Source organism: Coregonus lavaretus (genome assembly GCF_964263955.1).
Source record: "Coregonus lavaretus genome assembly, contig: HAP1_SCAFFOLD_2806, whole genome shotgun sequence".
NCBI classification, from domain to species: domain Eukaryota; kingdom Metazoa; phylum Chordata; class Actinopteri; order Salmoniformes; family Salmonidae; genus Coregonus; species Coregonus lavaretus.
In genome coordinates this window covers 15,001-39,000 of record NW_028164752.1, presented here as the reverse complement: position 1 = coordinate 39,000, position 24,000 = coordinate 15,001, and the positions used below count along the sequence as shown (strand labels likewise).

General features: G+C 45.2%; 1 protein-coding gene across 1 annotated transcript in view; it reads left to right on the top strand.

The window, feature by feature from the left end:
- Positions 1–6,697: 6,697 nt before the first annotated feature.
- LOC311116657 (uncharacterized protein) overlaps positions 6,698–24,000 on the top strand; it is a gene marked incomplete at both ends in the record, with an annotated part of 18,426 nt that continues 1,123 nt past the window's right edge. The window contains 6 exons of the mRNA XM_084191714.1: positions 6,698–6,794; positions 10,592–10,733; positions 11,150–11,243; positions 12,825–12,926; positions 13,813–13,861; positions 14,762–14,930. Coding sequence (XP_084047840.1) covers positions 6,698–6,794; positions 10,592–10,733; positions 11,150–11,243; positions 12,825–12,926; positions 13,813–13,861; positions 14,762–14,930 — 653 coding nt within the window. The remainder of the gene's footprint in view (positions 6,795–10,591; positions 10,734–11,149; positions 11,244–12,824; positions 12,927–13,812; positions 13,862–14,761; positions 14,931–24,000) is intronic.

Here is a 24,000-nt window from a genome sequence, read left to right as displayed (position 1 = left end):
ATGGTGACTCCAGAGAGTATGGAACCTGGGTCTTCTAGATCCCCTCAGACCTCATCACCATGGTGACTCCAGAGAGTATGGAACCTGGGTCTTCTAGATCCCCCCAGACCTCATCACCATGGTGACTCCAGAGAGTATGGAACCTGGGTCTTCTAGATCCCCTCAGACCTCATCACCATGGTGACTCCAGAGAGTATAGAACCTGGGTCTTCTAGATCCCCTCAGACCTCATCACCATGGTGACTCCAGAGAGTATGGAACCTGGGTCTTCTAGATCCCCCCAGACCTCATCACCATGGTGACTCCAGAGAGTATGGAACCTGGGTCTTCTAGATCCCCTCAGACCTCATCACCATGGTGACTCCAGAGAGTATAGAACCTGGGTCTTCTAGATCCCCTCAGACCTCATCACCATGGTGACTCCAGAGAGTATGGAACCTGGGTCTTCTAGATCTAAAGCCTAGACATGGTGTATACTTCCCTAATGGCACTATATTCCATATAGAGCCCTGGTCAAAGGTAGTGCACTATATAGGGAATAGGGTGTCATTTAGGACAGGAGACATGGAGACAGGAGACCCAGAGAGACTGAACATAGAGACAACTGGTCCTAGGGTACAGCCATGATCCTCTGGGTGAGAGAACAGGAGACATGGAGACAGGAGACCCAGAGAGACTGAACATAGAGACAACTGGTCCTAGCATACAGCCATGATCCTCTGGGTGAGAGAACAGGAGACATGGAGACAGGAGACCCAGAGAGACTGAACATAGAGACAACTGGTCCTAGCATACAGCCATGATCCTCTGGGTGAGAGAACAGGAGACATGGAGACAGGAGACCCAGAGAGACTGAACATAGAGACAACTGGTCCTAGCATACAGCCATGATCCTCTGGGTGAGAGAACAGGAGACATGGAGACAGGAGACCCAGAGAGACTGAACATAGAGACAACTGGTCCTAGCGTACAGCCATGATCCTCTGGGTGAGAGAACAGGAGACATGGAGACAGGAGACCCAGAGAGACTGAACATAGAGACAACTGGTCCTAGCATACAGCCATGATCCTCTGGGTGAGAGAACAGGAGACATGGAGACAGGAGACCCAGAGAGACTGAACATAGAGACAACTGGTCCTAGGGTACAGCCATGATCCTCTGGGTGAGAGAACAGGAGACATGGAGACAGGAGACCCAGAGAGACTGAACATAGAGACAACTGGTCCTAGCGTACAGCCATGATCCTCTGGGTGAGAGAACAGGAGACATGGAGACAGGAGACCCAGAGAGACTGAACATAGAGACAACTGGTCCTAGCATACAGCCATGATCCTCTGGGTGAGAGAACAGGAGACATGGAGACAGGAGACCCAGAGAGACTGAACATAGAGACAACTGGTCCTAGCATACAGCCATGATCCTCTGGGTGAGAGAACAGGAGACATGGAGACAGGAGACCCAGAGAGACTGAACATAGAGACAACTGGTCCTAGGGTACAGCCATGATCCTCTGGGTGAGAGAACAGGAGACATGGAGACAGGAGACCCAGAGAGACTGAACATAGAGACAACTGGTCCTAGGATACAGCCATGATCCTCTGGGTGAGAGAACAGGAGACATGGAGACAGGAGACCCAGAGAGACTGAACATAGAGACAACTGGTCCTAGCATACAGCCATGATCCTAGGTCTGTTGTTATGTCTCTGTTCCATATCGTCTGTATATTCTGTTGTTATGGTTACTGATCTCAGGTTTGTGTGTTCTGTTATGGTTACTGATAACAGGTTTGTGTGTTCTGTTATGGTTACTGATAACAGATCTGTGTGTTCTGTTGTTTTGGTTACTGATCACAGTTGTTATGGTTACTGATCACTTGTTTTAGTTGCAAAACTGTTTGGCTAATTATTACACCCCAGGTCAGTTTTCATGGCCCCGGTATCCCAAAAGCATCTTAAGGCTAAGTTCATCGTTAAAACCTTTCGTTGGAGCGTCGTTTACCAAAACCCATCATCATTATTAACGTTGCACTTGAAAACGCTTGTTTATTTACCAAACGCCAGCTAAGTGCGTCGTTAGATGTTTTTTTGCTAAAAATAAAATCAAGATGTTTATCTGCCTGACTGTGACCGCCGAAAACTTCAGAACGAAGTTGACTACAAATACAACGTTGCCCAATGTCTTTTGAAATTGTTACAAACATGCGAAGGATAAAATGATGCTTCAAATGAAAAACTGAGATATGACTGCATTAAATGATACCTACGGTACAGGCTAGGCCTACATAGGCCTGTATCATTTCATGTTCAATAAATGAAGTTATATTTTGCTAACTTTGGGCTACTGTCTGTCATTTCTGCCTCAATATATTTCATGGTGTAACAACATGTGCATTAGAATTAGCCAGATCTAGGATAGTGCATTAAGAATAAGCCAGATCTAGGATAGTGCATTATTATAGGGTAAGCATTAGAATAAGCCAGATCTAGGATAGTGCATTATTATGGGGTAAGCATTAGAATTAGCCAGATCTAGGATAGTTCATTATTATAGGGTAAGCATTAGAATTAGCCAGATCTAGGATAGTGCATTATTATAGGGTAAGCATTAGAATTAGCCAGATCTAGGATAGTGCATTATTATAGGGTAAGCATTAGAATTAGCCAGATCTAGGATAGTGCATTATTATAGGGTAAGCATTAGAATTAGCCAGATCTAGGATAGTTCATTATTATAGGGTAAGCATTAGAATTAGCCAGATCTAGGATAGTGCATTATTATGGGGTAAGCATTAGAATTAGCCAGATCTAGGATAGTGCATTAAGAATAAGCCAGATCTAGGATAGTGCATTATTATAGGGTAAGCATTAGAATAAGCCAGATCTAGGATAGTGCATTATTATGGGGTAAGCATTAGAATTAGCCAGATCTAGGATAGTTCATTATTATAGGGTAAGCATTAGAATTAGCCAGATCTAGGATAGTGCATTATTATAGGGTAAGCATTAGAATTAGCCAGATCTAGGATAGTGCATTATTATAGGGTAAGCATTAGAATTAGCCAGATCTAGGATAGTGCATTATTATAGGGTAAGCATTAGAATTAGCCAGATCTAGGATAGTTCATTATTATAGGGTAAGCATTAGAATTAGCCAGATCTAGGATAGTGCATTATTATGGGGTAAGCATTAGAATTAGCCAGATCTAGGATAGTGCATTAAGAATAAGCCAGATCTAGGATAGTGCATTATTATAGGGTAAGCATTAGAATTAGCCAGATCTAGGATAGTGCATTATTATAGGGTAAGCATTAGAATTAGCCAGATCTAGGATAGTTCATTATTATAGGGTAAGCATTAGAATTAGCCAGATCTAGGATAGTGCATTATTATAGGGTAAGCATTAGAATGAGCCAGATCTAGGATAGTTCATTATTATAGGGTAAGCATTAGAATTAGCCAGATCTAGGATAATGCATTATTATAGGGTAAGCATTAGAATTAGCCAGATCTAGGATAGTTCATTATTATAGGGTAACCATTAGAATAAGCCAGATCTAGGATAGTGCATTATTATAGGGTAAGCATTAGAATGAGCCAGATCTAGGATAGTGCATTATTATAGGGTAAGCATTAGAATTAGCCAGATCTAGGATAGTTCATTATTATAGGGTAAGCATTAGAATTAGCCAGATCTAGGATAGTGCATTATTATGGGGTAAGCATTAGAATTAGCCAGATCTAGGATAGTGCATTATTATGGGGTAAGCATTAGAATTAGCCAGATCTAGTATAGTTCATTATTATGGGGTAAGCATTAGAATTAGCCAGATCTAGGATAGTTCATTATTATAGGGTAAGCATTAGAATGAGCCAGATCTAGGATAGTTCATTATTATAGGGTAAGCATTAGAATAAGCCAGATCTAGGATAGTTCATTATTATAGGGTAAGCATTAGAATTAGCCAGATCTAGGATAGTTCATTATTATGGGGTAAGCATTAGAATTAGCCAGATCTAGGATAGTTCATAATTATAGGGTAAGCATTAGAATGAGCCAGATCTAAGATAGTTCATTATTATAGGGTAAGCATTAGAATGAGCCAGATCTAGGATAGTTCATTATTATAGGGTAAGCATTAGAATAAGCCAGATCTAGGATAGTTCATTATTATAGGGTAAGCATTAGAATAAGCCAGATCTAAGATAGTTCATTATTTTGGGATAAGCATTAGAATAAGCCAGATCTAAGATAGTTCATTATTTTGGGATAAGCATTAGAATAAGCCAGATCTAAGATAGTTCATTATTATGGGGTAAGCATTAGAATTAGCCAGATCTAGGATAGTTCATTATTATGGGGTAAGCATTAGAATAAGCCAGATCTAAGATAGTTCATTATTATAGGGTAAGCATTAGAATAAGCCAGATCTAAGATAGTTCATTATTTTGGGATAAGCATTAGAATAAGCCAGATCTAAGATAGTTCATTATTTTAGGGTAAGCATTAGAATTAGCCAGATCTAGGATAGTGCATTATTATAGGGTAAGCATTAGAATGAGCCAGATCTAGGATAGTTCATTATTATAGGGTAAGCATTAGAATTAGCCAGATCTAGGATAATGCATTATTATAGGGTAAGCATTAGAATTAGCCAGATCTAGGATAGTTCATTATTATAGGGTAACCATTAGAATAAGCCAGATCTAGGATAGTGCATTATTATAGGGTAAGCATTAGAATGAGCCAGATCTAGGATAGTGCATTATTATAGGGTAAGCATTAGAATTAGCCAGATCTAGGATAGTTCATTATTTTGGGATAAGCATTAGAATAAGCCAGATCTAAGATAGTTCATTATTTTGGGATAAGCATTAGAATAAGCCAGATCTAAGATAGTTCATTATTTTAGGGTAAGCATTAGAATTAGCCAGATCTAGGATAGTGCATTATTATAGGGTAAGCATTAGAATGAGCCAGATCTAGGATAGTTCATTATTATAGGGTAAGCATTAGAATTAGCCAGATCTAGGATAATGCATTATTATAGGGTAAGCATTAGAATTAGCCAGATCTAGGATAGTTCATTATTATAGGGTAACCATTAGAATAAGCCAGATCTAGGATAGTGCATTATTATAGGGTAAGCATTAGAATGAGCCAGATCTAGGATAGTGCATTATTATAGGGTAAGCATTAGAATTAGCCAGATCTAGGATAGTTCATTATTATAGGGTAAGCATTAGAATTAGCCAGATCTAGGATAGTGCATTATTATGGGGTAAGCATTAGAATTAGCCAGATCTAGGATAGTGCATTATTATGGGTAAGCATTAGAATTAGCCAGATCTAAGATAGTTCATTATTATAGGGTAAGCATTAGAATAAGCCAGATCTAGGATAGTTCATTATTATAGGGTGAGCATTAGAATAAACCAGATCTAGGATAGTGCATTATTATAGGGTAAGCATTAGAATTAGCCAGATCTAGTATAGTTCATTATTATGGGGTAAGCATTAGAATTAGCCAGATCTAGGATAGTGCATTATTATAGGGTAAGCCTCTGTAGCTCAGCTGGTAGAGCACGGCACTTGTAACGCCAGGGTAGTGGGTTCGATCCCCGGGACCACCCATACACAAAATGTATGCACGCATGACTGTAAGTCGCTTTGGATAAAAGCGTCTGCTAAATGGCATATTATTATTATTATTATTATATTACTATTTAAGCATTAGAATTAGCCAGATCTAGGATAGTGCATTATTATAGAGTAAGCATTAGAATAAGCCGCCTCAATATTTGCAGCCATCGGTGATAATACAGATGTGGCCAAATAATATTGGCACCCCTCGTACTTTTCTGAAATAATTCCTGCCAATCTGTCGCCCAGGTGACGCCGTATCCGTCACATCCGGTGTGAAGTTTGTAAACACGGCGGGAAAGGAAACAGGAAGGAAGGTCTGTGAGGCGCTGCGGCTGTCGCTTTGGGGATCAACTACTTTAAATTGCTCGTTATATGACATCTAACGGTGTCGCTCTCATGTAAAAAAAAGTATTGTATTTTATTACGGTACAACGTTTTCTTTAATAATCGATTCTGTCACGTTTTATAACTGTATTTTCAACTAGGTACGCTAACGTTAACTAACTAGCCACGCTCGCTTTGATACGTTTTGGAGCTAGCAAGCGTTTCAATCAACTGTTGTTAGTTAGCTAGCTAGGTAGGTAGTTAGTTAGGTAGGTAGTTAGGTATGCTAACGTTTGGTTAAATCACAGACCGTAGAAAGGACATGTGTTTTCTCTGGTCAAAGTGCTGGTTGGGGTTGTGTCATGGCTGAGGTAGTTGGTTAGATATTGAATATGATTAACTAGCCTCTTGTGCCCTTCATTAATTAGCTAGTTATCTCCACCAGTCAGAATTGAAAGTATTTTTTTCTTCTTCTCCTAACTAGCTAACTTTAGCTAGTTGGCTACAGATCATTGAAGTGTCATGTTATTCTAGTTAACGTTAGTTGGACTGAATCAGAATCAACTTTATTACATTTTTCATTTACGTCATTTAGCAGACGCTCTTATCCAGAGCGACTTACACATTGGTGCATTCAACTTATCCACCAAGTACATTTTATAGTGGAGGATATACAATGCAGTGTGTGGATATGTAGATATATTTTGCAGGTGTTTGGTTTGGAGACATGAATCCAGAAGACGTGGTGATCATTCTCAGTGATGATGATGATGATGTGTCCATCAACGACTCCGTCTACATTGTCGAAGACATCCAGAACAACGGTAAGACGTCAGCAAAAACAACAGTGTGTAAGGGAGAGGAAACTCAGAAAAGCAGGTCAGCGCTTCCTAAATCTGGAGTGTCAACCTCTCTGTGAACTTAGTCCAGCGCTTTCTACATGGTCAGAAAAGCAGGTCAGTGCTTCCTAAATCTGGAGTGTCAACCTCTCTGTGAACTTAGTCCAGCGCTTTCTACATGGTCAGAAAAGCAGGTCAGCGCTTCCTAAATCTGGAGTGTCAACCTCTCTGTGAACTTAGTCCAGCGCTTTCTACATGGTCAGAAAAGCAGGTCAGCGCTTCCTAAATCTGGAGTGTCAACCTCTCTGTGAACTTAGTCCAGCGCTTTCTACATGGTCAGAAAAGCAGGTCAGTGCTTCCTAAATCTGGAGTGTCAACCTCTCTGTGAACTTAGTCCAGCGCTTTCTACATGGTCAGAAAAGCAGGTCAGCGCTTCCTAAATCTGGAGTGTCAACCTCTCTGTGAACTTAGTCCAGCGCTTTCTACATGGTCAGAAAAGCAGGTCAGCGCTTCCTAAATCTGGAGTGTCAACCTCTCTGTGAACTTAGTCCAGCGCTTTCTACATGGTCAGAAAAGCAGGTCAGCGCTTCCTAAATCTGGAGTGTCAACCTCTCTGTGAACTTAGTCCAGCGCTTTCTACATGGTCAGAAAAGCAGGTCAGCGCTTCCTAAATCTGGAGTGTCAACCTCTCTGTGAACTCAGTCCAGCGCTTTCTACATGGTCAGTTCAATGCAGCCGCAGCAAGGCTGACGGGCTTCATTCTAATACGGAGGAAATACATTCCTTTATTAAGAAAATCACTAACAGGCCGATTGACTTGAGTCTCTTTCAACTTCCGAGGTCCTATCAAATATAATAATAAATCATTTAGTGATTTGAGCAGAAGTCTGAGTTGTGCTTAGAATAATCAACTGCAAACATGACGTGCTTGTCTGAGCTCTGAATCAGTCTGTAAACTGAATGTTATATTGATGAAGGCAATAGGATAGCAACTGTGGGTAGGTCTGCTTAATGTGTGTATATAATGTGTGTGTATAATGTGCTAATTCTCTAGCCAACACTGCAGCACTTTGGGTTAACACTCTAGCCAACACTGCAGCAGTGTGTGTGTATATATACACAGTGTACAAAACATTAGGAACACCTGCTCTTTTAGGGGGTAGATCAGCATTAATACTGCAGATAGATTGTAGCTTCCATTCATGTAATTGTCTGCATCATTTCCAGAGATATTAGGAAGGTGTTCCTAATGTTTTGTGTTCTCTCTATCCGCCACTGTGTTCTCTCTATCCACCACCGCCACGGTGTTCTCTCTATCCACCACTGTGTTCTCTCTATCCACCACTGTGTTCTCTCTATCCGCCACTGTGTTCTCTCTATCCACCACTGTGTTCTCTCTATCCACCACTGTGTTCTCTCTATCCACCACTGTGTTCTCTCTATCCACCACTGTGTTCTCTCTATCCACCACCACCACTGTGTTCTCTCTATCCACCACCACCACTGTGTTCTCTCTATCCACCACCACCACTGTGTTCTCTCTATCCACCACTGTGTTCTCTCTATCCACCACCACCACTGTGTTCTCTCTATCCACCACCACCACTGTGTTCTCTCTATCCACCACCACCACTGTGTTCTCTCTATCCACCACCACCACTGTGTTCTCTCTATCCACCACTGTGTTCTCTCTATCCACCACTGTGTTCTCTCTATCCACCACTGTGTTCTCTCTATCCGCCACTGTGTTCTCTCTATCCACCACTGTGTTCTCTCTATCCACCACTGTGTTCTCTCTATCCACCACCACTGTGTTCTCTCTATCCACCACCACTGTGTTCTCTCTATCCACCACCACCACTGTGTTCTCTCTATCCACCACCACTGTGTTCTCTCTATCCACCACCACTGTGTTCTCTCTATCCACCACCACTGTGTTCTCTCTATCCGCCACCACTGTGTTCTCTCTATCCACCACCACCACTGTGTTCTCTCTATCCACCACCACCACTGTGTTCTCTCTATCCACCACCACCACCACTGTGTTCTCTCTATCCACCACCACCACTGTGTTCTCTCTATCCACCACTGTGTTCTCTCTATCCACCACTGTGTTCTCTCTATCCACCACTGTGTTCTCTCTATCCACCACCACTGTGTTCTCTCTATCCACCACTGTGTTCTCTCTATCCACCACTGTGTTCTCTCTATCCACCACTGTGTTCTCTCTATCCACCACCACCACTGTGTTCTCTCTATCCACCACTGTGTTCTCTCTATCCACCACTGTGTTCTCTCTATCCACCACTGTGTTCTCTCTATCCACCACCACCACTGTGTTCTCTCTATCCACCACCACCACTGTGTTCTCTCTATCCACCACTGTGTTCTCTCTATCCACCACTGTGTTATCTCTATCCACCACTGTGTTATCTCTATCCACCACTGTGTTCTCTCTATCCACCACTGTGTTCTCTCTATCCACCACCACCACTGTGTTCTCTCTATCCACCACCACTGTGTTCTCTCTATCCACCACCACTGTGTTCTCTCTATCCACCACCACTGTGTTCTCTCTATCCACCACCGCCACTGTGTTCTCTCTATCCACCACCACCACTGTGTTCTCTCTATCCACCACTGTGTTCTCTCTATCCACCACTGTGTTCTCTCTATCCACCACTGTGTTCTCTCTATCCACCACCACCACTGTGTTCTCTCTATCCACCACCACCACTGTGTTCTCTCTATCCACCACTGTGTTCTCTCTATCCACCACTGTGTTCTCTCTATCCACCACTGTGTTATCTCTATCCACCACTGTGTTATCTCTATCCACCACTGTGTTCTCTCTATCCACCACCACCACTGTGTTCTCTCTATCCACCACCACTGTTCTCTCTATCCACCACCACTGTGTTCTCTCTATCCACCACCACCACTGTGTTCTCTCTATCCACCACCACTGTGTTCTCTCTATCCACCACCACTGTGTTCTCTCTATCCACCACCACTGTGTTCTCTCTATTGTTGATAAAACAAGTTTACTGGAGAACGGAGACCAAGTAGAGACTTTTGGACAAGGTGGATAATTGTATAATATAAGGCAGTTTATTCAGAGGTAAAGATATCTGGAATCGCGTGCACGGACCCGTTCGTCAATCTCGTAGGGAGATATCTGAGAGAGCCCCGAAACATTGTGTGCTGACATTTTATACAATAAAATGAAGTAGGTTGAATCTAGTAGTTCTGATCTTCTGATTGGTCCTGATGAGTTGGGCGAGGTCCCCTCCAGGTTAGTATCACTGTTGCATTGGCTCTGAGTCGGGTTCTCTGTCTTCAGATGTTCAGCCTAAGAGAAGGGGATTTTTGTGTGTGTGTGTGTGTGTGTGTGTGTGTGTGTGTGTGTGTGTGTGTGTATGTGTGTGTATGTGTGTGTATGTGTGTGTGTGTGTGTATGTGTGTGTGTGTGTGTGTGTGTATGTGTGTGTGTGTGTGGGGGTGTGTGTGTGTGTGTCCTCAGAGCAAGAACTCGTGAGTTGGAAGAACTGAGAGACCTATGGCGTGGGTGTTGTCCTTAGCCACCTGCTGATAAGGCTGACAAGATAGGACTCTTTTGTGCATTGTATTGAATACAAAGGCCCAACACAAAATGGGTCATGCACAAGATTTTAGTCAGACCAAGCTATAACATTATATATTTACTACGACACTATCCACCACTGTGTTCTCTCTATCCACCACCACTGTGTTCTCTCTATCCACCACTGTGTTCTCTCCAGCCACCACCACAGCAGCAGTGGATCAGCCTATCTGCAGCAGATCACGTGATCCTGGAGGAGACGAGGACCTGGTCATCACCTTCTGTCGGAGAGGAGAGGTGCTGCCTCACGCACGCTATGACTGTCCCACACACACCTTCACGTGAGTCACACACTCCTCCTGGTTACAGTTATCACTCCTCCTGGTTACAGTAATCACTCCTCCTGGTTACAGTAATCACTCCTCCTGATTACAGTTATCACTCCTCCTGGTTACAGTTATCACTCCTCCTGGTTACAGTTATCACCCCTCCTGGTTACAGTTATCACCCCTCCTGGTTACAGTTATCACCCCTCCTGAGTACAGTTATCACTCCTCCTGGTTACAGTTATCACTCCTCCCGGTTACAGTAAGCACCCCTCCCGGTTACAGTAAGCACCCCTCCCGGTTACAGTTATCACTCCTCCTGGTTACAGTAATCACTCCTCCTGGTTACAGTAATCACTCCTCCTGGTTACAGTAATCACTCCTCCTGGTACTTAGGGTTAATTAACATCAGTGTGTCTCCTCTCCTCCAGACTAACAGACAGTGATGTAAAAGGACCAGTAGAATCCAACCAGCTCTTCTGTCACCAGTGCTTCTGTTACGTCTGTGACAAGGTCGCCTCGGAGGTGAGTGTGTGTGTGAGAGACGTGAAGGTGTGTGTGTGTGTGTGTGTGTGTGTGTGGATTGAGAGAAGAATTTAAGAGAATCATCAGAAACCCATTTGTTACGTTTGTGGTGGTGTTGATTACAATCGGCTAACCAAGAGCTGTGGTGTTGATTGCAATCGGCTAACCAAGAGCTGTGGTGGTGATTGCAATCGGCTAACCAAGAGCTGTGGTGGTGATTGCAATCGGCTAACCAAGAGCTGTGGTGGTGATTGCAATCGGCTAACCAAGAGCTGTGGTGGTGATTGCAATCGGCTAACCAAGAGCTGTGGTGGTGATTGCAATCGGCTAACCAAGAGCTGTGGTGGTGATTGCAATCGGCTAACCAAGAGTTGTGGTGGTGATTGCAGTGTTGATTGCAATCGGCTAACCAAGAGCTGTGGTGGTGATTGCAATCGGCTAACCAAGAGCTGTGGTGGTGATTGCAATCGGCTAACCAAGAGCTGTGGTGTTGATTGCAGTGTTGATTGCAATCGGCTAACCAAGAGCTGTGGTGTTGATTGCAATCGGCTAACCAAGAGCTGTGGTGGTGATTGCAATCGGCTAACCAAGAGCTGTGGTGTTGATTGCAGTGTTGATTGCAATCGGCTAACCAAGAGCTGTGGTGTTGATTGCAATCGGCTAACCAAGAGCTGTGGTGGTGATTGCAATCGGCTAACCAAGAGCTGCGGTGCGGTGGTGATTGCAATCGGCTAACCAAGAGCTGTGGTGGTGATTGCAATCGGCTAACCAAGAGCTGCGGTGCGGTGGTGATTGCAATCGGCTAACCAAGAGCTGTGGTGGTGATTGCAATCGGCTAACCAAGAGCTGTGGTGGTGATTGCAATCGGCTAACCAAGAGCTGTGGTGGTGATTGCAATCGGCTAACCAAGAGCTGTGGTGGTGATTGCAATCGGCTAACCAAGAGCTGTGGTGGTGATTGCAATCGGCTAACCAAGAGCTGCGGCGGTGATTACAATCGGCTAACCAAGAGCTGCGGTGCGGTGGTGATTGCAATCGGCTAACCAAGAGCTGTGGTGGTGATTGCAATCGGCTAACCAAGAGCTGTGGTGGTGATTGCAATCGGCTAACCAAGAGCTGTGGTGGTGATTGCAATCGGCTAACCAAGAGCTGTGGTGGTGATTGCAATCGGCTAACCAAGAGCTGTGGTGGTGATTGCAATCGGCTAACCAAGAGCTGTCGTGTGGTGGTGATTGCAATCGGCTAACCAAGAGCTGTGGTGTTGATTACAATCGGCTAACCAAGAGCTGTGGTGTTGATTACAATCGGCTAACCAAGAGTTGTGGTGGTGATTGCAGTGTTGATTGCAATTGGCTAACCAAGAGCTGTGGTGTTGATTGCAATCGGCTAACCAAGAGCTGCGGTGTGGTGGTGATTGCAATTGGCTAACCAAGAGCTGCGGTGCGGTGGTGATTGCAATCGGCTAACCAAGAGCTGTGGTGGTGATTGCAATCGGCTAACCAAGAGCTTTTCATTCCTCTGTATCTGTGTGCGTGTTGTGTGTTGTGTGTGTGTGTTGTATTTGTGTGTGGTGTGTGTGTAGTGTTCTGTGTGGAGTGCGTCAGGAGTCTGTCACTGTAACGCCCATAAGAAGAGTGTGTTCTGGAGCAGCAAGCGAGACAAGGTGGTTCTGGGATACCTTCAGGTCAGTTTAACCCTTTACCTTCAGGTCAGTTTAACCCTTAACCTTCAGGTCAGTTTAACCCTTAACCTTCAGGTCAGTTTAACCCTTAACCTCCAGGTCAGTTTAACCCTTAACCTTCAGGTCAGTTTAACCCTTAACCTTCAGGTCGGTTTAACCCTTAACCTTCAGGTCGGTTTAACCCTTAACCTCCAGGTCGGTTTAACCCTTAACCTTCAGGTCAGTTTAACCCTTAACCTTCAGGTCAGTTTAACCCTTAACCTTCAGGTCAGTTTAACCCTTAACCTTCAGGTCAGTTTAACCCTTAACCTTCAGGTCAGTTTAACCCTTAACCTTCAGGTCAGTTTAACCCTTAACCTTCAGGTCAGTTTAACCCTTAACCTTCAGGTCAGTTTAACCCTTTACCTTCAGGTCAGTTTAACCCTTAACCTTCAGGTCAGTTTAACCCTTAACCTTCAGGTCAGTTTAACCCTTAACCTTCAGGTCAGTTTAACCCTTAACCTTCAGGTCAGTTTAACCCTTAACCTTCAGGTCAGTTTAACCCTTAACCTTCAGGTCAGTTTAACCCTTAACCTTCAGGTCAGTTTAACCCTTAACCTTCAGGTCAGTTTAACCCTTAACCTCCAGGTCAGTTTAACCCTTTAACCTTCAGGTCAGTTAACCCTTAACCTTCAGGTCAGTTTAACCCTTGACCTTCAGGTCAGTTTAACCCTTTAAATACACTATGAATGTGTCCCGAATGGCCCCCCGATTCCTTAAATAGGTGAGTGCTTTTGACCAGAGCCCTTTGGGAGCAGGGTGCCGTTGCGGAATCAGGCTCCATCTCTATTTTGTATTTTATCTGTTCACCTTCTGGGTAAATGCATTTTCAATAAAGTTTAATTTGCAGATGTTTAACTTCAACCTGCTGGAGATCGACAACGAACTCCGACTGGCAGGTACACACACTGAGACAAACGCACACACTCACATCCAGATACACACACACACACTGAGACAAACGCACACACTCACATCCAGATACACACACACACACACACACACACACACACACTGAGACAAACGCACACACTCACATCCAGATACACACACACACACACACACACACTGAGACAAACGCACACACTCACATCCAGATACACACACACACACTGAGACAAACGCACACACTCACATCCAGATACACACACACACACTGAGACAAACACACCCAATGTCCACCAGTGGAGGCTGCTGAGGGGAGGACGGCTCATAATAATGGCTGGAACGGAGCCAGTGGAATGGCATCACCATGGAAACCATGTGTCTGATGTATTGGACACCGTTCCTCTGATTCCGCTCCAGCCTTTACCACCAGCCTTGCCTCCCTAATTAAGGAGTCACCAACCTCCTGTGGTCTATACCCCACGTTACCACTACACACACACAGGCACACACACAGGCGCACACACACAGGCACACACACACACACACACACACACACAGGCGCACACACACACACACACACAGGCGCACACACACAGGCACACACACACACACACACACACACACACACACAGGCGCACACACACAGGCACACACACACACACACACACACACACACACAGGCGCACACACACACACACACACAGGCGCACACACACACACACACAGGCACACACACAAACACACACACACACAGGCGCACACACACACACAGGCGCACACACACACACACACAGGCACAAACACAAACACACACAGGCACACACACACACACACAGGCACACACACACACACACACAAACACACACAGGCACAAACACACACACACACACACGTCTGTGTTCTGTGTGCAGAGTCCTTACTGCTGCAGTTGGGGGAGGAGTTATCAATGGAGTACGCCTCCTTCCAGAGGGGCGTGGCTGTGAGGGGATTGGCTGTCCAATGTGCCTGTCACTGCCACGCGGCCAATAGTTTGGAATGCGGGAACTGCCAATCAAATCACCTGCCGCTGCTGGTCTACGAGTAAGACGCCCTTGTTCCGTGAATATCTTGGTCTGGGGAGTGTTAATATGTTGGACTGGGGAGTGTTAATATGTTGGACTGGGGAGTGTTGGACTGGGGAGTGTTAATATGTTGGACTGGGGAGTGTTAATATGTTGGACTGGGGAGCGTTGGACTGGGGAGTGTTAATATGTTGGACTGGGGAGTGTTAATATGTTGGACTGGGGAGTGTTAATATGTTGGACTGGGGAGTGTTAATATGTTGGACTGGGGAGCGTTAATATGTTGGACTGGGGAGTGTTGGACTGGGGAGTGTTAATATGTTGGACTGGGGAGTGTTAATATGTTGGACTGGGGAGTGTTAATATGTTGGACTGGGGAGTGTTAATATGTTGGACTGGGGAGTGTTAATATGTTGGACTGGGGAGTGTTAATATGTTGGACTGGGGAGTGTTAATATGTTGGACTGGGGAGTGTTAATATGTTGGACTGGGGAGTGTTAATATGTTGGACTGGGGAGTGTTAATATGTTGGACTGGGGAGTGTTAATATGTTGGACTGGGGAGTGTTAATATGTTGGACTGGGGAGTGTTAATATGTTGGACTGGGGAGTGTTAATATGTTGGACTGGGGAGTGTTGGACTGGGGAGTGTTAATGTGTTGGACTGGGGAGTGTTAATATGTTGGACTGGGGAGTGTTGGACTGGGGAGTGTTAATATGTTGGACTGGGGAGTGTTAATATGTTGGACTGGGGAGTGTTAATATGTTGGACTGGGGAGTGTTGGACTGGGGAGTGTTAATGTGTTGGACTGGGGAGTGTTAATATGTTGGACTGGGGAGTGTTGGACTGGGGAGTGTTAATATGTTGGACTGGGGAGTGTTAATATGTTGGACTGGGGAGTGTTAATATGTTGGACTGGGGAGTGTTGGACTGGGGAGTGTTAATATGTTGGACTGTGGACTGGGGAGTGTTAATATGTCGGACTGGGGAGCGTTAATATGTTGGACTGGGGAGCGTTAATATGTTGGACTGGGGAGTGTTAATATGTTGGACTGGGGAGTGTTAATATGTTGGACTGGGGAGTGTTAATATGTTGGACTGGGGAGTGTTAATATGTTGGACTGGGGAGTGTTAATATGTTGGACTGGGGAGTGTTAATATGTTGGACTGGGGAGTGTTAATATGTTGGACTGGGGAGTGTTAATATGTTGGACTGGGGAGTGTTGGACTGGGGAGTGTTAATATGTTGGACTGTGGACTGGGGAGTGTTAATATGTCGGACTGGGGAGTGTTAATATGTTGGACTGGGGAGTGTTAATATGTTGGACTGGGGAGTGTTAATATGTTGGACTGGGGAGTGTTAATATGTTGGACTGGGGAGTGTTAATATGTTGGACTGGGGAGCGTTAATATGTTGGACTGGGGAGCGTTAATATGTCGGACTGGGGAGCGTTAATATGTTGGACTGTGGAGCGTTAATATGTTGGACTGGGGAGTGTTAATATGTTGGACTGGGGAGCGTTAATATGTTGGACTGGGGAGTGTTAATATGTCGGACTGGGGAGTGTTAATATGTTGGACTGGGGAGTGTTGGACTGGGGAGTGTTAATATGTTGGACTGGGGAGTGATAATATGTTGGACTGGGGAGTGTTGGACTGGGGAGTGTTAATATGTTGGACTGGGGAGTGTTGGACTGGGGAGCGTTAATATGTTGGACTGGGGAGTGTTAATATGTCGGACTGGGGAGTGTTAATATGTTGGACTGGGGAGTGATAATATGTTGGACTGGGGAGTGTTGGACTGGGGAGTGTTAATATGTTGGACTGGGGAGTGTTGGACTGGGGAGCGTTAATATGTCGGACTGGGGAGCGTTAATATGTTGGACTGGGGAGCGTTAATATGTTGGACTGGGGAGTGTTAATATGTTGGACTGGGGAGTGTTAATATGTTGGACTGGGGAGTGTTAATATGTTGGACTGGGGAGTGTAAATATGTTGGACTGGGGAGTGTTAATATGTTGGACTGGGGAGTGTTAATATGTTGGACTGGGGAGTGTTAATATGTTGGACTGGGGAGTGTTGGACTGGGGAGTGTTAATATGTTGGACTGTGGACTGGGGAGTGTTAATATGTCGGACTGGGGAGTGTTAATATGTTGGACTGGGGAGTGTTAATATGTTGGACTGGGGAGTGTTAATATGTTGGACTGGGGAGTGTTAATATGTTGGACTGGGGAGTGTTAATATGTTGGACTGGGGAGTGTTAATATGTTGGACTGGGGAGCGTTAATATGTTGGACTGGGGAGTGTTAATATGTCGGACTGGGGAGTGTTAATATGTTGGACTGGGGAGTGTTGGACTGGGGAGTGTTAATATGTTGGACTGGGGAGTGATAATATGTTGGACTGGGGAGTGTTGGACTGGGGAGTGTTAATATGTTGGACTGGGGAGTGTTGGACTGGGGAGCGTTAATATGTTGGACTGGGGAGTGTTAATATGTCGGACTGGGGAGTGTTAATATGTTGGACTGGGGAGTGATAATATGTTGGACTGGGGAGTGTTGGACTGGGGAGTGTTAATATGTTGGACTGGGGAGTGTTGGACTGGGGAGCGTTAATATGTCGGACTGGGGAGCGTTAATATGTTGGACTGGGGAGCGTTAATATGTTGGACTGGGGAGTGTTAATATGTTTGACTGGGGAGTGTTAATATGTTGGACTGGGGAGTGTAAATATGTTGGACTGGGGAGTGTTGGACTGGGGAGCGTTAATATGTCGGACTGGGGAGCGTTAATATGTTGGACTGGGGAGCGTTAATATGTTGGACTGGGGAGTGTTAATATGTTGGACTGGGGAGTGTTAATATGTTGGACTGGGGAGTGTAAATATGTTGGACTGGGGAGTGTTAATATGTTGGACTGGGGAGTGTTAATATGTTGGACTGGGGAGTGTTAATATGTTGGACTGGGGAGTGTTGGACTGGGGAGTGTTAATATGTTGGACTGTGGACTGGGGAGTGTTAATATGTCGGACTGGGGAGTGTTAATATGTTGGACTGGGGAGTGTTAATATGTTGGACTGGGGAGTGTTAATATGTTGGACTGGGGAGTGTTAATATGTTGGACTGGGGAGCGTTAATATGTTGGACTGGGGAGTGTTAATATGTCGGACTGGGGAGTGTTAATATGTTGGACTGGGGAGTGTTGGACTGGGGAGTGTTAATATGTTGGACTGGGGAGTGATAATATGTTGGACTGGGGAGTGATAATATGTTGGACTGGGGAGTGTTGGACTGGGGAGTGTTAATATGTTGGACTGGGGAGTGTTGGACTGGGGAGCGTTAATATGTTGGACTGGGGAGTGTTAATATGTCGGACTGGGGAGTGTTAATATGTTGGACTGGGGAGTGATAATATGTTGGACTGGGGAGTGTTGGACTGGGGAGTGTTAATATGTTGGACTGGGGAGTGTTGGACTGGGGAGCGTTAATATGTTGGACTGGGGAGCGTTAATGTGTCGGACTGGGGAGTGTTAATATGTTGGACTGGGGAGTGATAATATGTTGGACTGGGGAGTGTTAATATGTTGGACTGGGGAGCGTTAATATGTTGGACTGGGGAGTGTTAATATGTTGGACTGGGGAGTGTTAATATGTTGGACTGGGGAGTGTTAATATGTTGGACTGGGGAGTGTTGGACTGGGGAGTGTTAATATGTTGGACTGGGGAGTGTTGGACTGGGGAGCGTTAATATGTTGGACTGGGGAGTGTTGGACTGGGGAGCGTTAATATGTTGGACTGGGGAGCGTTAATGTGTTGGACTGGGGAGTGTTAATGTGTTGGACTGGGGAGTGTTAATATGTTGGACTGGGGAGTGTTAATATGTTGGACTGGGGAGTGTTAATGTGTCGGACTGGGGAGCGTTAATATGTTGGACTGGGGAGCGTTAATATGTTGGACTGGGGAGTGTTGGACTGGGGAGTGTTAATATGTTGGACTGGGGAGTGTTAATATGTTGGACTGGGGAGTGTTAATATGTTGGACTGGGGAGTGTTGGACTGGGGAGTGTTAATATGTTGGACTGGGGAGTGTTAATATGTCGGACTGGGGAGTGTTGGACTGGGGAGTGTTAATATGTTGGACTGGGGAGTGTTAATATGTTGGACTGGGGAGTGTTAATATGTTGGACTGGGGAGTGTTGGACTGGGGAGTGTTAATTTGTTGGACTGGGGAGTGTTGGACTGGGGAGTGTTAATATGTTGGACTGGGGAGTGTTAATATGTTGGACTGGGGAGTGTTAATATGTTGGACTGGGGAGCGTTAATATGTTGGACTGGGGAGCGTTAATATGTTGGACTGGGGAGTGTTGGACTGGGGAGTGTTAATATGTTGGACTGGGGAGTGTTAATATGTTGGACTGGGGAGTGTTAATATGTTGGACTGGGGAGTGTTAATATGATGGACTGGGGAGTGTTAATATGTTGGACTGGGGAGTGTTAATATCTTGGACTGGGGAGTGTTAATATGTTGGACTGGGGAGTGTTAATATGTTGGACTGGGGAGTGTTAATATGTTGGACTGGGGAGTGTTAATATGTTGGACTGGGGAGTGTTAATATGTTGGACTGGGGAGTGTTAATATGTTGGACTGGGGAGTGTTGGACTGGGGAGTGTTAATATGTTGGACTGGGGAGTGTTAATATGTTGGACTGGGGACTGGGGAGCGTTAATATGTTGGACTGGGGAGTGTTAATACGTTGGACTGGGGAGTGTTAATATGTTGGACTGGGGAGTGTTGGACTGGGGAGTGTTAATATGTTGGACTGGGGAGTGTTAATATGTTGGACTGGGGAGTGTTAATATGTTGGACTGGGGAGTGTTAATATGTTGGACTGGGGAGTGTTAATATGATGGACTGGGGAGCGTTAATATGTTGGACTGGGGAGTGTTAATATGTTGGACTGGGGAGTGTTGGACTGGGGAGCGTTAATATGTTGGACTGGGGAGTGTTGGACTGGGGAGTGTTAATATGTTGGACTGGGGAGTGTTAATATGTTGGACTGGGGAGTGTTAATATGTTGGACTGGGGAGTGTTGGACTGGGGAGTGTTAAAATATCGGACTGGGGAGCGTTAATATGTTGGACTGGGGAGTGTTAATATGTTGGACTGGGGAGTGTTAATATGTTGGACTGGGGAGTGTTAATATGTCGGACTGGGGAGTGTTAATATGTTGGACTGGGGAGTGTTGGACTGGGGAGTGTTAATATGTTGGACTGGGGAGTGTTGGACTGGGGAGCGTTAATATGTTGGACTGGGGAGTGTTGGACTGGGGAGCGTTAATGTGTTGGACTGGGGAGCGTTAATGTGTTGGACTGGGGAGTGTTAATATGTTGGACTGGGGAGCGTTAATATGTTGGACTGGGGAGCGTTAATATGTTGGACTGGGGAGCGTTAATATGTTGGACTGGGGAGCGTTAATATGTTGGACTGGGGAGCGTTAACATGTTGGACTGGGGAGCGTTAATATGTTGGACTGGGGAGCGTTAATATGTTGGACTGGGGAGCGTTAATATGTTGGACTGGGGAGTGTTAATATGTTGGACTGGGGAGTGTTAATATGTTGGACTGGGGAGTGATAATATGTTGGACTGGGGAGTGTTAATATGTTGGACTGGGGAGCGTTAATATGTTGGACTGGGGAGTGTTAATATGTTGGACTGGGGAGCGTTAATATGTTGGACTGGGGAGCGTTAATATGTTGGACTGGGGAGTGTTAATATGTTGGACTGGGGAGTGTTGGACTGGGGAGTGTTAATATGTTGGACTGGGGAGCGTTAATATGTTGGACTGGGGAGTGTTAATATGTTGGACTGGGGAGTGTTAATATGTTGGACTGGGGAGTGTTGGACTGGGGAGTGTTAATATGTTGGACTGGGGAGCGTTAATATGTTGGACTGGGGAGCGTTAATATGTTGGACTGGGGAGTGTTAATATGTTGGACTGGGGAGTGTTGGACTGGGGAGTGTTAATATGTTGGACTGGGGAGTGTTAATATGTTGGACTGGGGAGTGTTAATATGTTGGACTGGGGAGTGTTAATGTGTTGGACTGGGGAGTGTTAATATGTTGGACTGGGGAGTGTTGGACTGGGGAGTGTTAATATGTTGGACTGGGGAGTGTTGGACTGGGGAGTGTTAATATGTTGGACTGGGGAGTGTTAATATGTTGGACTGGGGAGTGTTAATATGTTGGACTGGGGAGTGTTGGACTGGGAAGTGTTAATATGTTGGACTGGGGAGTGTTAATATGTTGGACTGGGGAGTGTTAATATATTGGACTGGGGAGTGTTAATATGTTGGACTGGGGAGTGTTAATGTGTTGGACTGGGGAGTGTTAATATGTTGGACTGGGGAGTGTTAATATGTTGGACTGGGGAGCGTTAATATGTTGGACTGGGGAGCGTTAATATGTTGGACTGGGGAGCGTTAATATGTTGGACTGGGGAGTGTTAATATGTTGGACTGGGGAGTGTTGGACTGGGGAGTGTTAATATGTTGGACTGGGGAGTGTTAATATGTTGGACTGGGGAGTGTTAATTAGTTGGACTGGGGAGTGTTAATGTGTTGGACTGGGGAGTGTTAATATGTTGGACTGGGGAGTGTTAATATGTTGGACTGGGGAGTGTTAATATGTTGGACTGGGGAGTGTTAATATGTTGGACTGGGGAGTGTTAATATGTTGGACTGGGGAGCGTTAATATGTTGGACTGGGGAGCGTTAATATGTTGGACTGGGGAGCGTTAATATGTTGGACTGGGGAGTGTTAATATGTTGGACTGGGGAGTGTTGGACTGGGGAGTGTTAATATGTTGGACTGGGGAGTGTTAATTAGTTGGACTGGGGAGTGTTAATGTGTTGGACTGGGGAGTGTTAATATGTTGGACTGGGGAGTGTTAATATGTTGGACTGGGGAGTGTTAATATGTTGGACTGGGGAGTGTTAATATGTTGGACTGGGGAGTGTTAATATGTTGGACTGGGGAGTGTTAATATGTTGGACTGGGGAGTGTTAATATGTTGGACTGGGGAGTGGGGAGCGTTAATATGTTGGACTGGGGAGTGTTAATATGTTGGACTGGGGAGTGTTAATATGTTGGACTGGGGAGTGTTAATATGTTGGACTGGGGAGTGTTAATATGTTGGACTGGGGAGCGTTAATATGTCGGACTGGGGAGCGTTAATATGTTGGACTGGGGAGTGTTAATATGTTGGACTGGGGAGCGTTAATATGTTGGACTGGGGAGCGTTAATATGTTGGACTGGGGAGCGTTAATATGTTGGACTGGGGAGTGTTAATATGTTGGACTGGGGAGTGTTAATATGTTGGACTGGGGAGTGTTGACTGGGGAGCGTTAATATGTTGGACTGGGGAGTGTTAATATGTTGGACTGGGGAGTGTTGGACTGGGGAGTGTTAATATGTTGGACTGGGGAGTGTTAATATGTTGGACTGCGGAGTGTTAATATGTTGGACTGGGGAGCGTTAATATGTTGGACTGGGGAGTGTTGGACTGGGGAGTGTTAATATGTTGGACTGGGGAGTGTTAATATGTTGGACTGGGGAGTGTTAATATGTTGGACTGGGGAGTGTTAATATGTTGGACTGGGGAGTGTTAATATGTTGGACTGGGGAGCGTTAATATGTTGGACTGGGGAGTGTTGGACTGGGGAGTGTTAATATGTTGGACTGGGGAGTGTTAATATGTTGGACTGGGGAGTGTTAATATGTTGGACTGGGGAGTGTTAATATGTTGGACTGGGGAGTGTTGGACTGGGGAGTGTTAATATGTTGGACTGGGGAGTGTTAATATGTTGGACTGGGGAGTGTTAATATGTCGGACTGGGGAGTGTTAATATGTTGGACTGGGGAGTGTTAATGTGTTGGACTGGGGAGTGTTAATATGTTGGACTGGGGAGTGTTAATATGTTGGACTGGGGAGTGTTAATATGTTGGACTGGGGAGTGTTAATATGTTGGACTGGGGAGTGTTAATATGTTGGACTGGGGAGTGTTAATATGTTGGACTGGGGAGTGTTAATATGTTGGACTGGGGAGTGTTAATATGTTGGACTGGGGAGTGTTAATATGTTGGACTGGGGAGTGTTAATATGTTGGACTGGGGAGTGTTAATATGTTGGACTGGGGAGCGTTAATATGTTGGACTGGGGAGCGTTAATATGTTGGACTGGGGAGCGTTAATATGTTGGACTGGGGAGTGTTAATATGTTGGACTGGGGAGTGTTAATATGTCGGACTGGGGAGTGTTGGACTGGGGAGTGTTAATATGTTGGACTGGGGAGTGTTAATATGTTGGACTGGGGAGTGTTAATATGTTGGACTGGGGAGTGTTGGACTGGGGAGTGTTAATATGTTGGACTGGGGAGTGTTAATATGTTGGACTGGGGAGTGTTAATATGTTGGACTGGGGAGTGTTAATATGTTGGACTGGGGAGTGTTAATGTGTTGGACTGGGGAGTGTTAATATGTTGGACTGGGGAGTGTTAATATGTTGGACTGGGGAATGTTGGACTGGGGAGTGTTAATGTGTTGGACTGGGGAGTGTTAATATGTTGGACTGGGGAGTGTTAATATGTTGGACTGGGGAGTGTTAATATGTTGGACTGGGGAGTGTTAATATGTTGGACTGGGGAGTGTTAATATGTTGGACTGGGGAGTGTTAATATGTTGGACTGGGGAGTGTTAATATGTTGGACTGGGGAGTGTTAATATGTTGGACTGGGGAGTGTTGGACTGGGGAGTGTTAATGTGTTGGACTGGGGAGTGATAATATGTTGGACTGGGGAGTGTTGGACTGGGGAGTGTTAATATGTTGGACTGGGGAGTGTTAATATGTTGGACTGGGGAGCGTTAATATGTTGGACTGGGGAGTGTTGGACTGGGGAGCGTTAATATGTTGGACTGGGGAGCGTTAATATGTTGGACTGGGGAGTGTTGGACTGGGGAGTGTTAATATGTTGGACTGGGGAGTGTTAATATGTTGGACTGGGGAGCGTTAATATGTTGGACTGGGGAGTG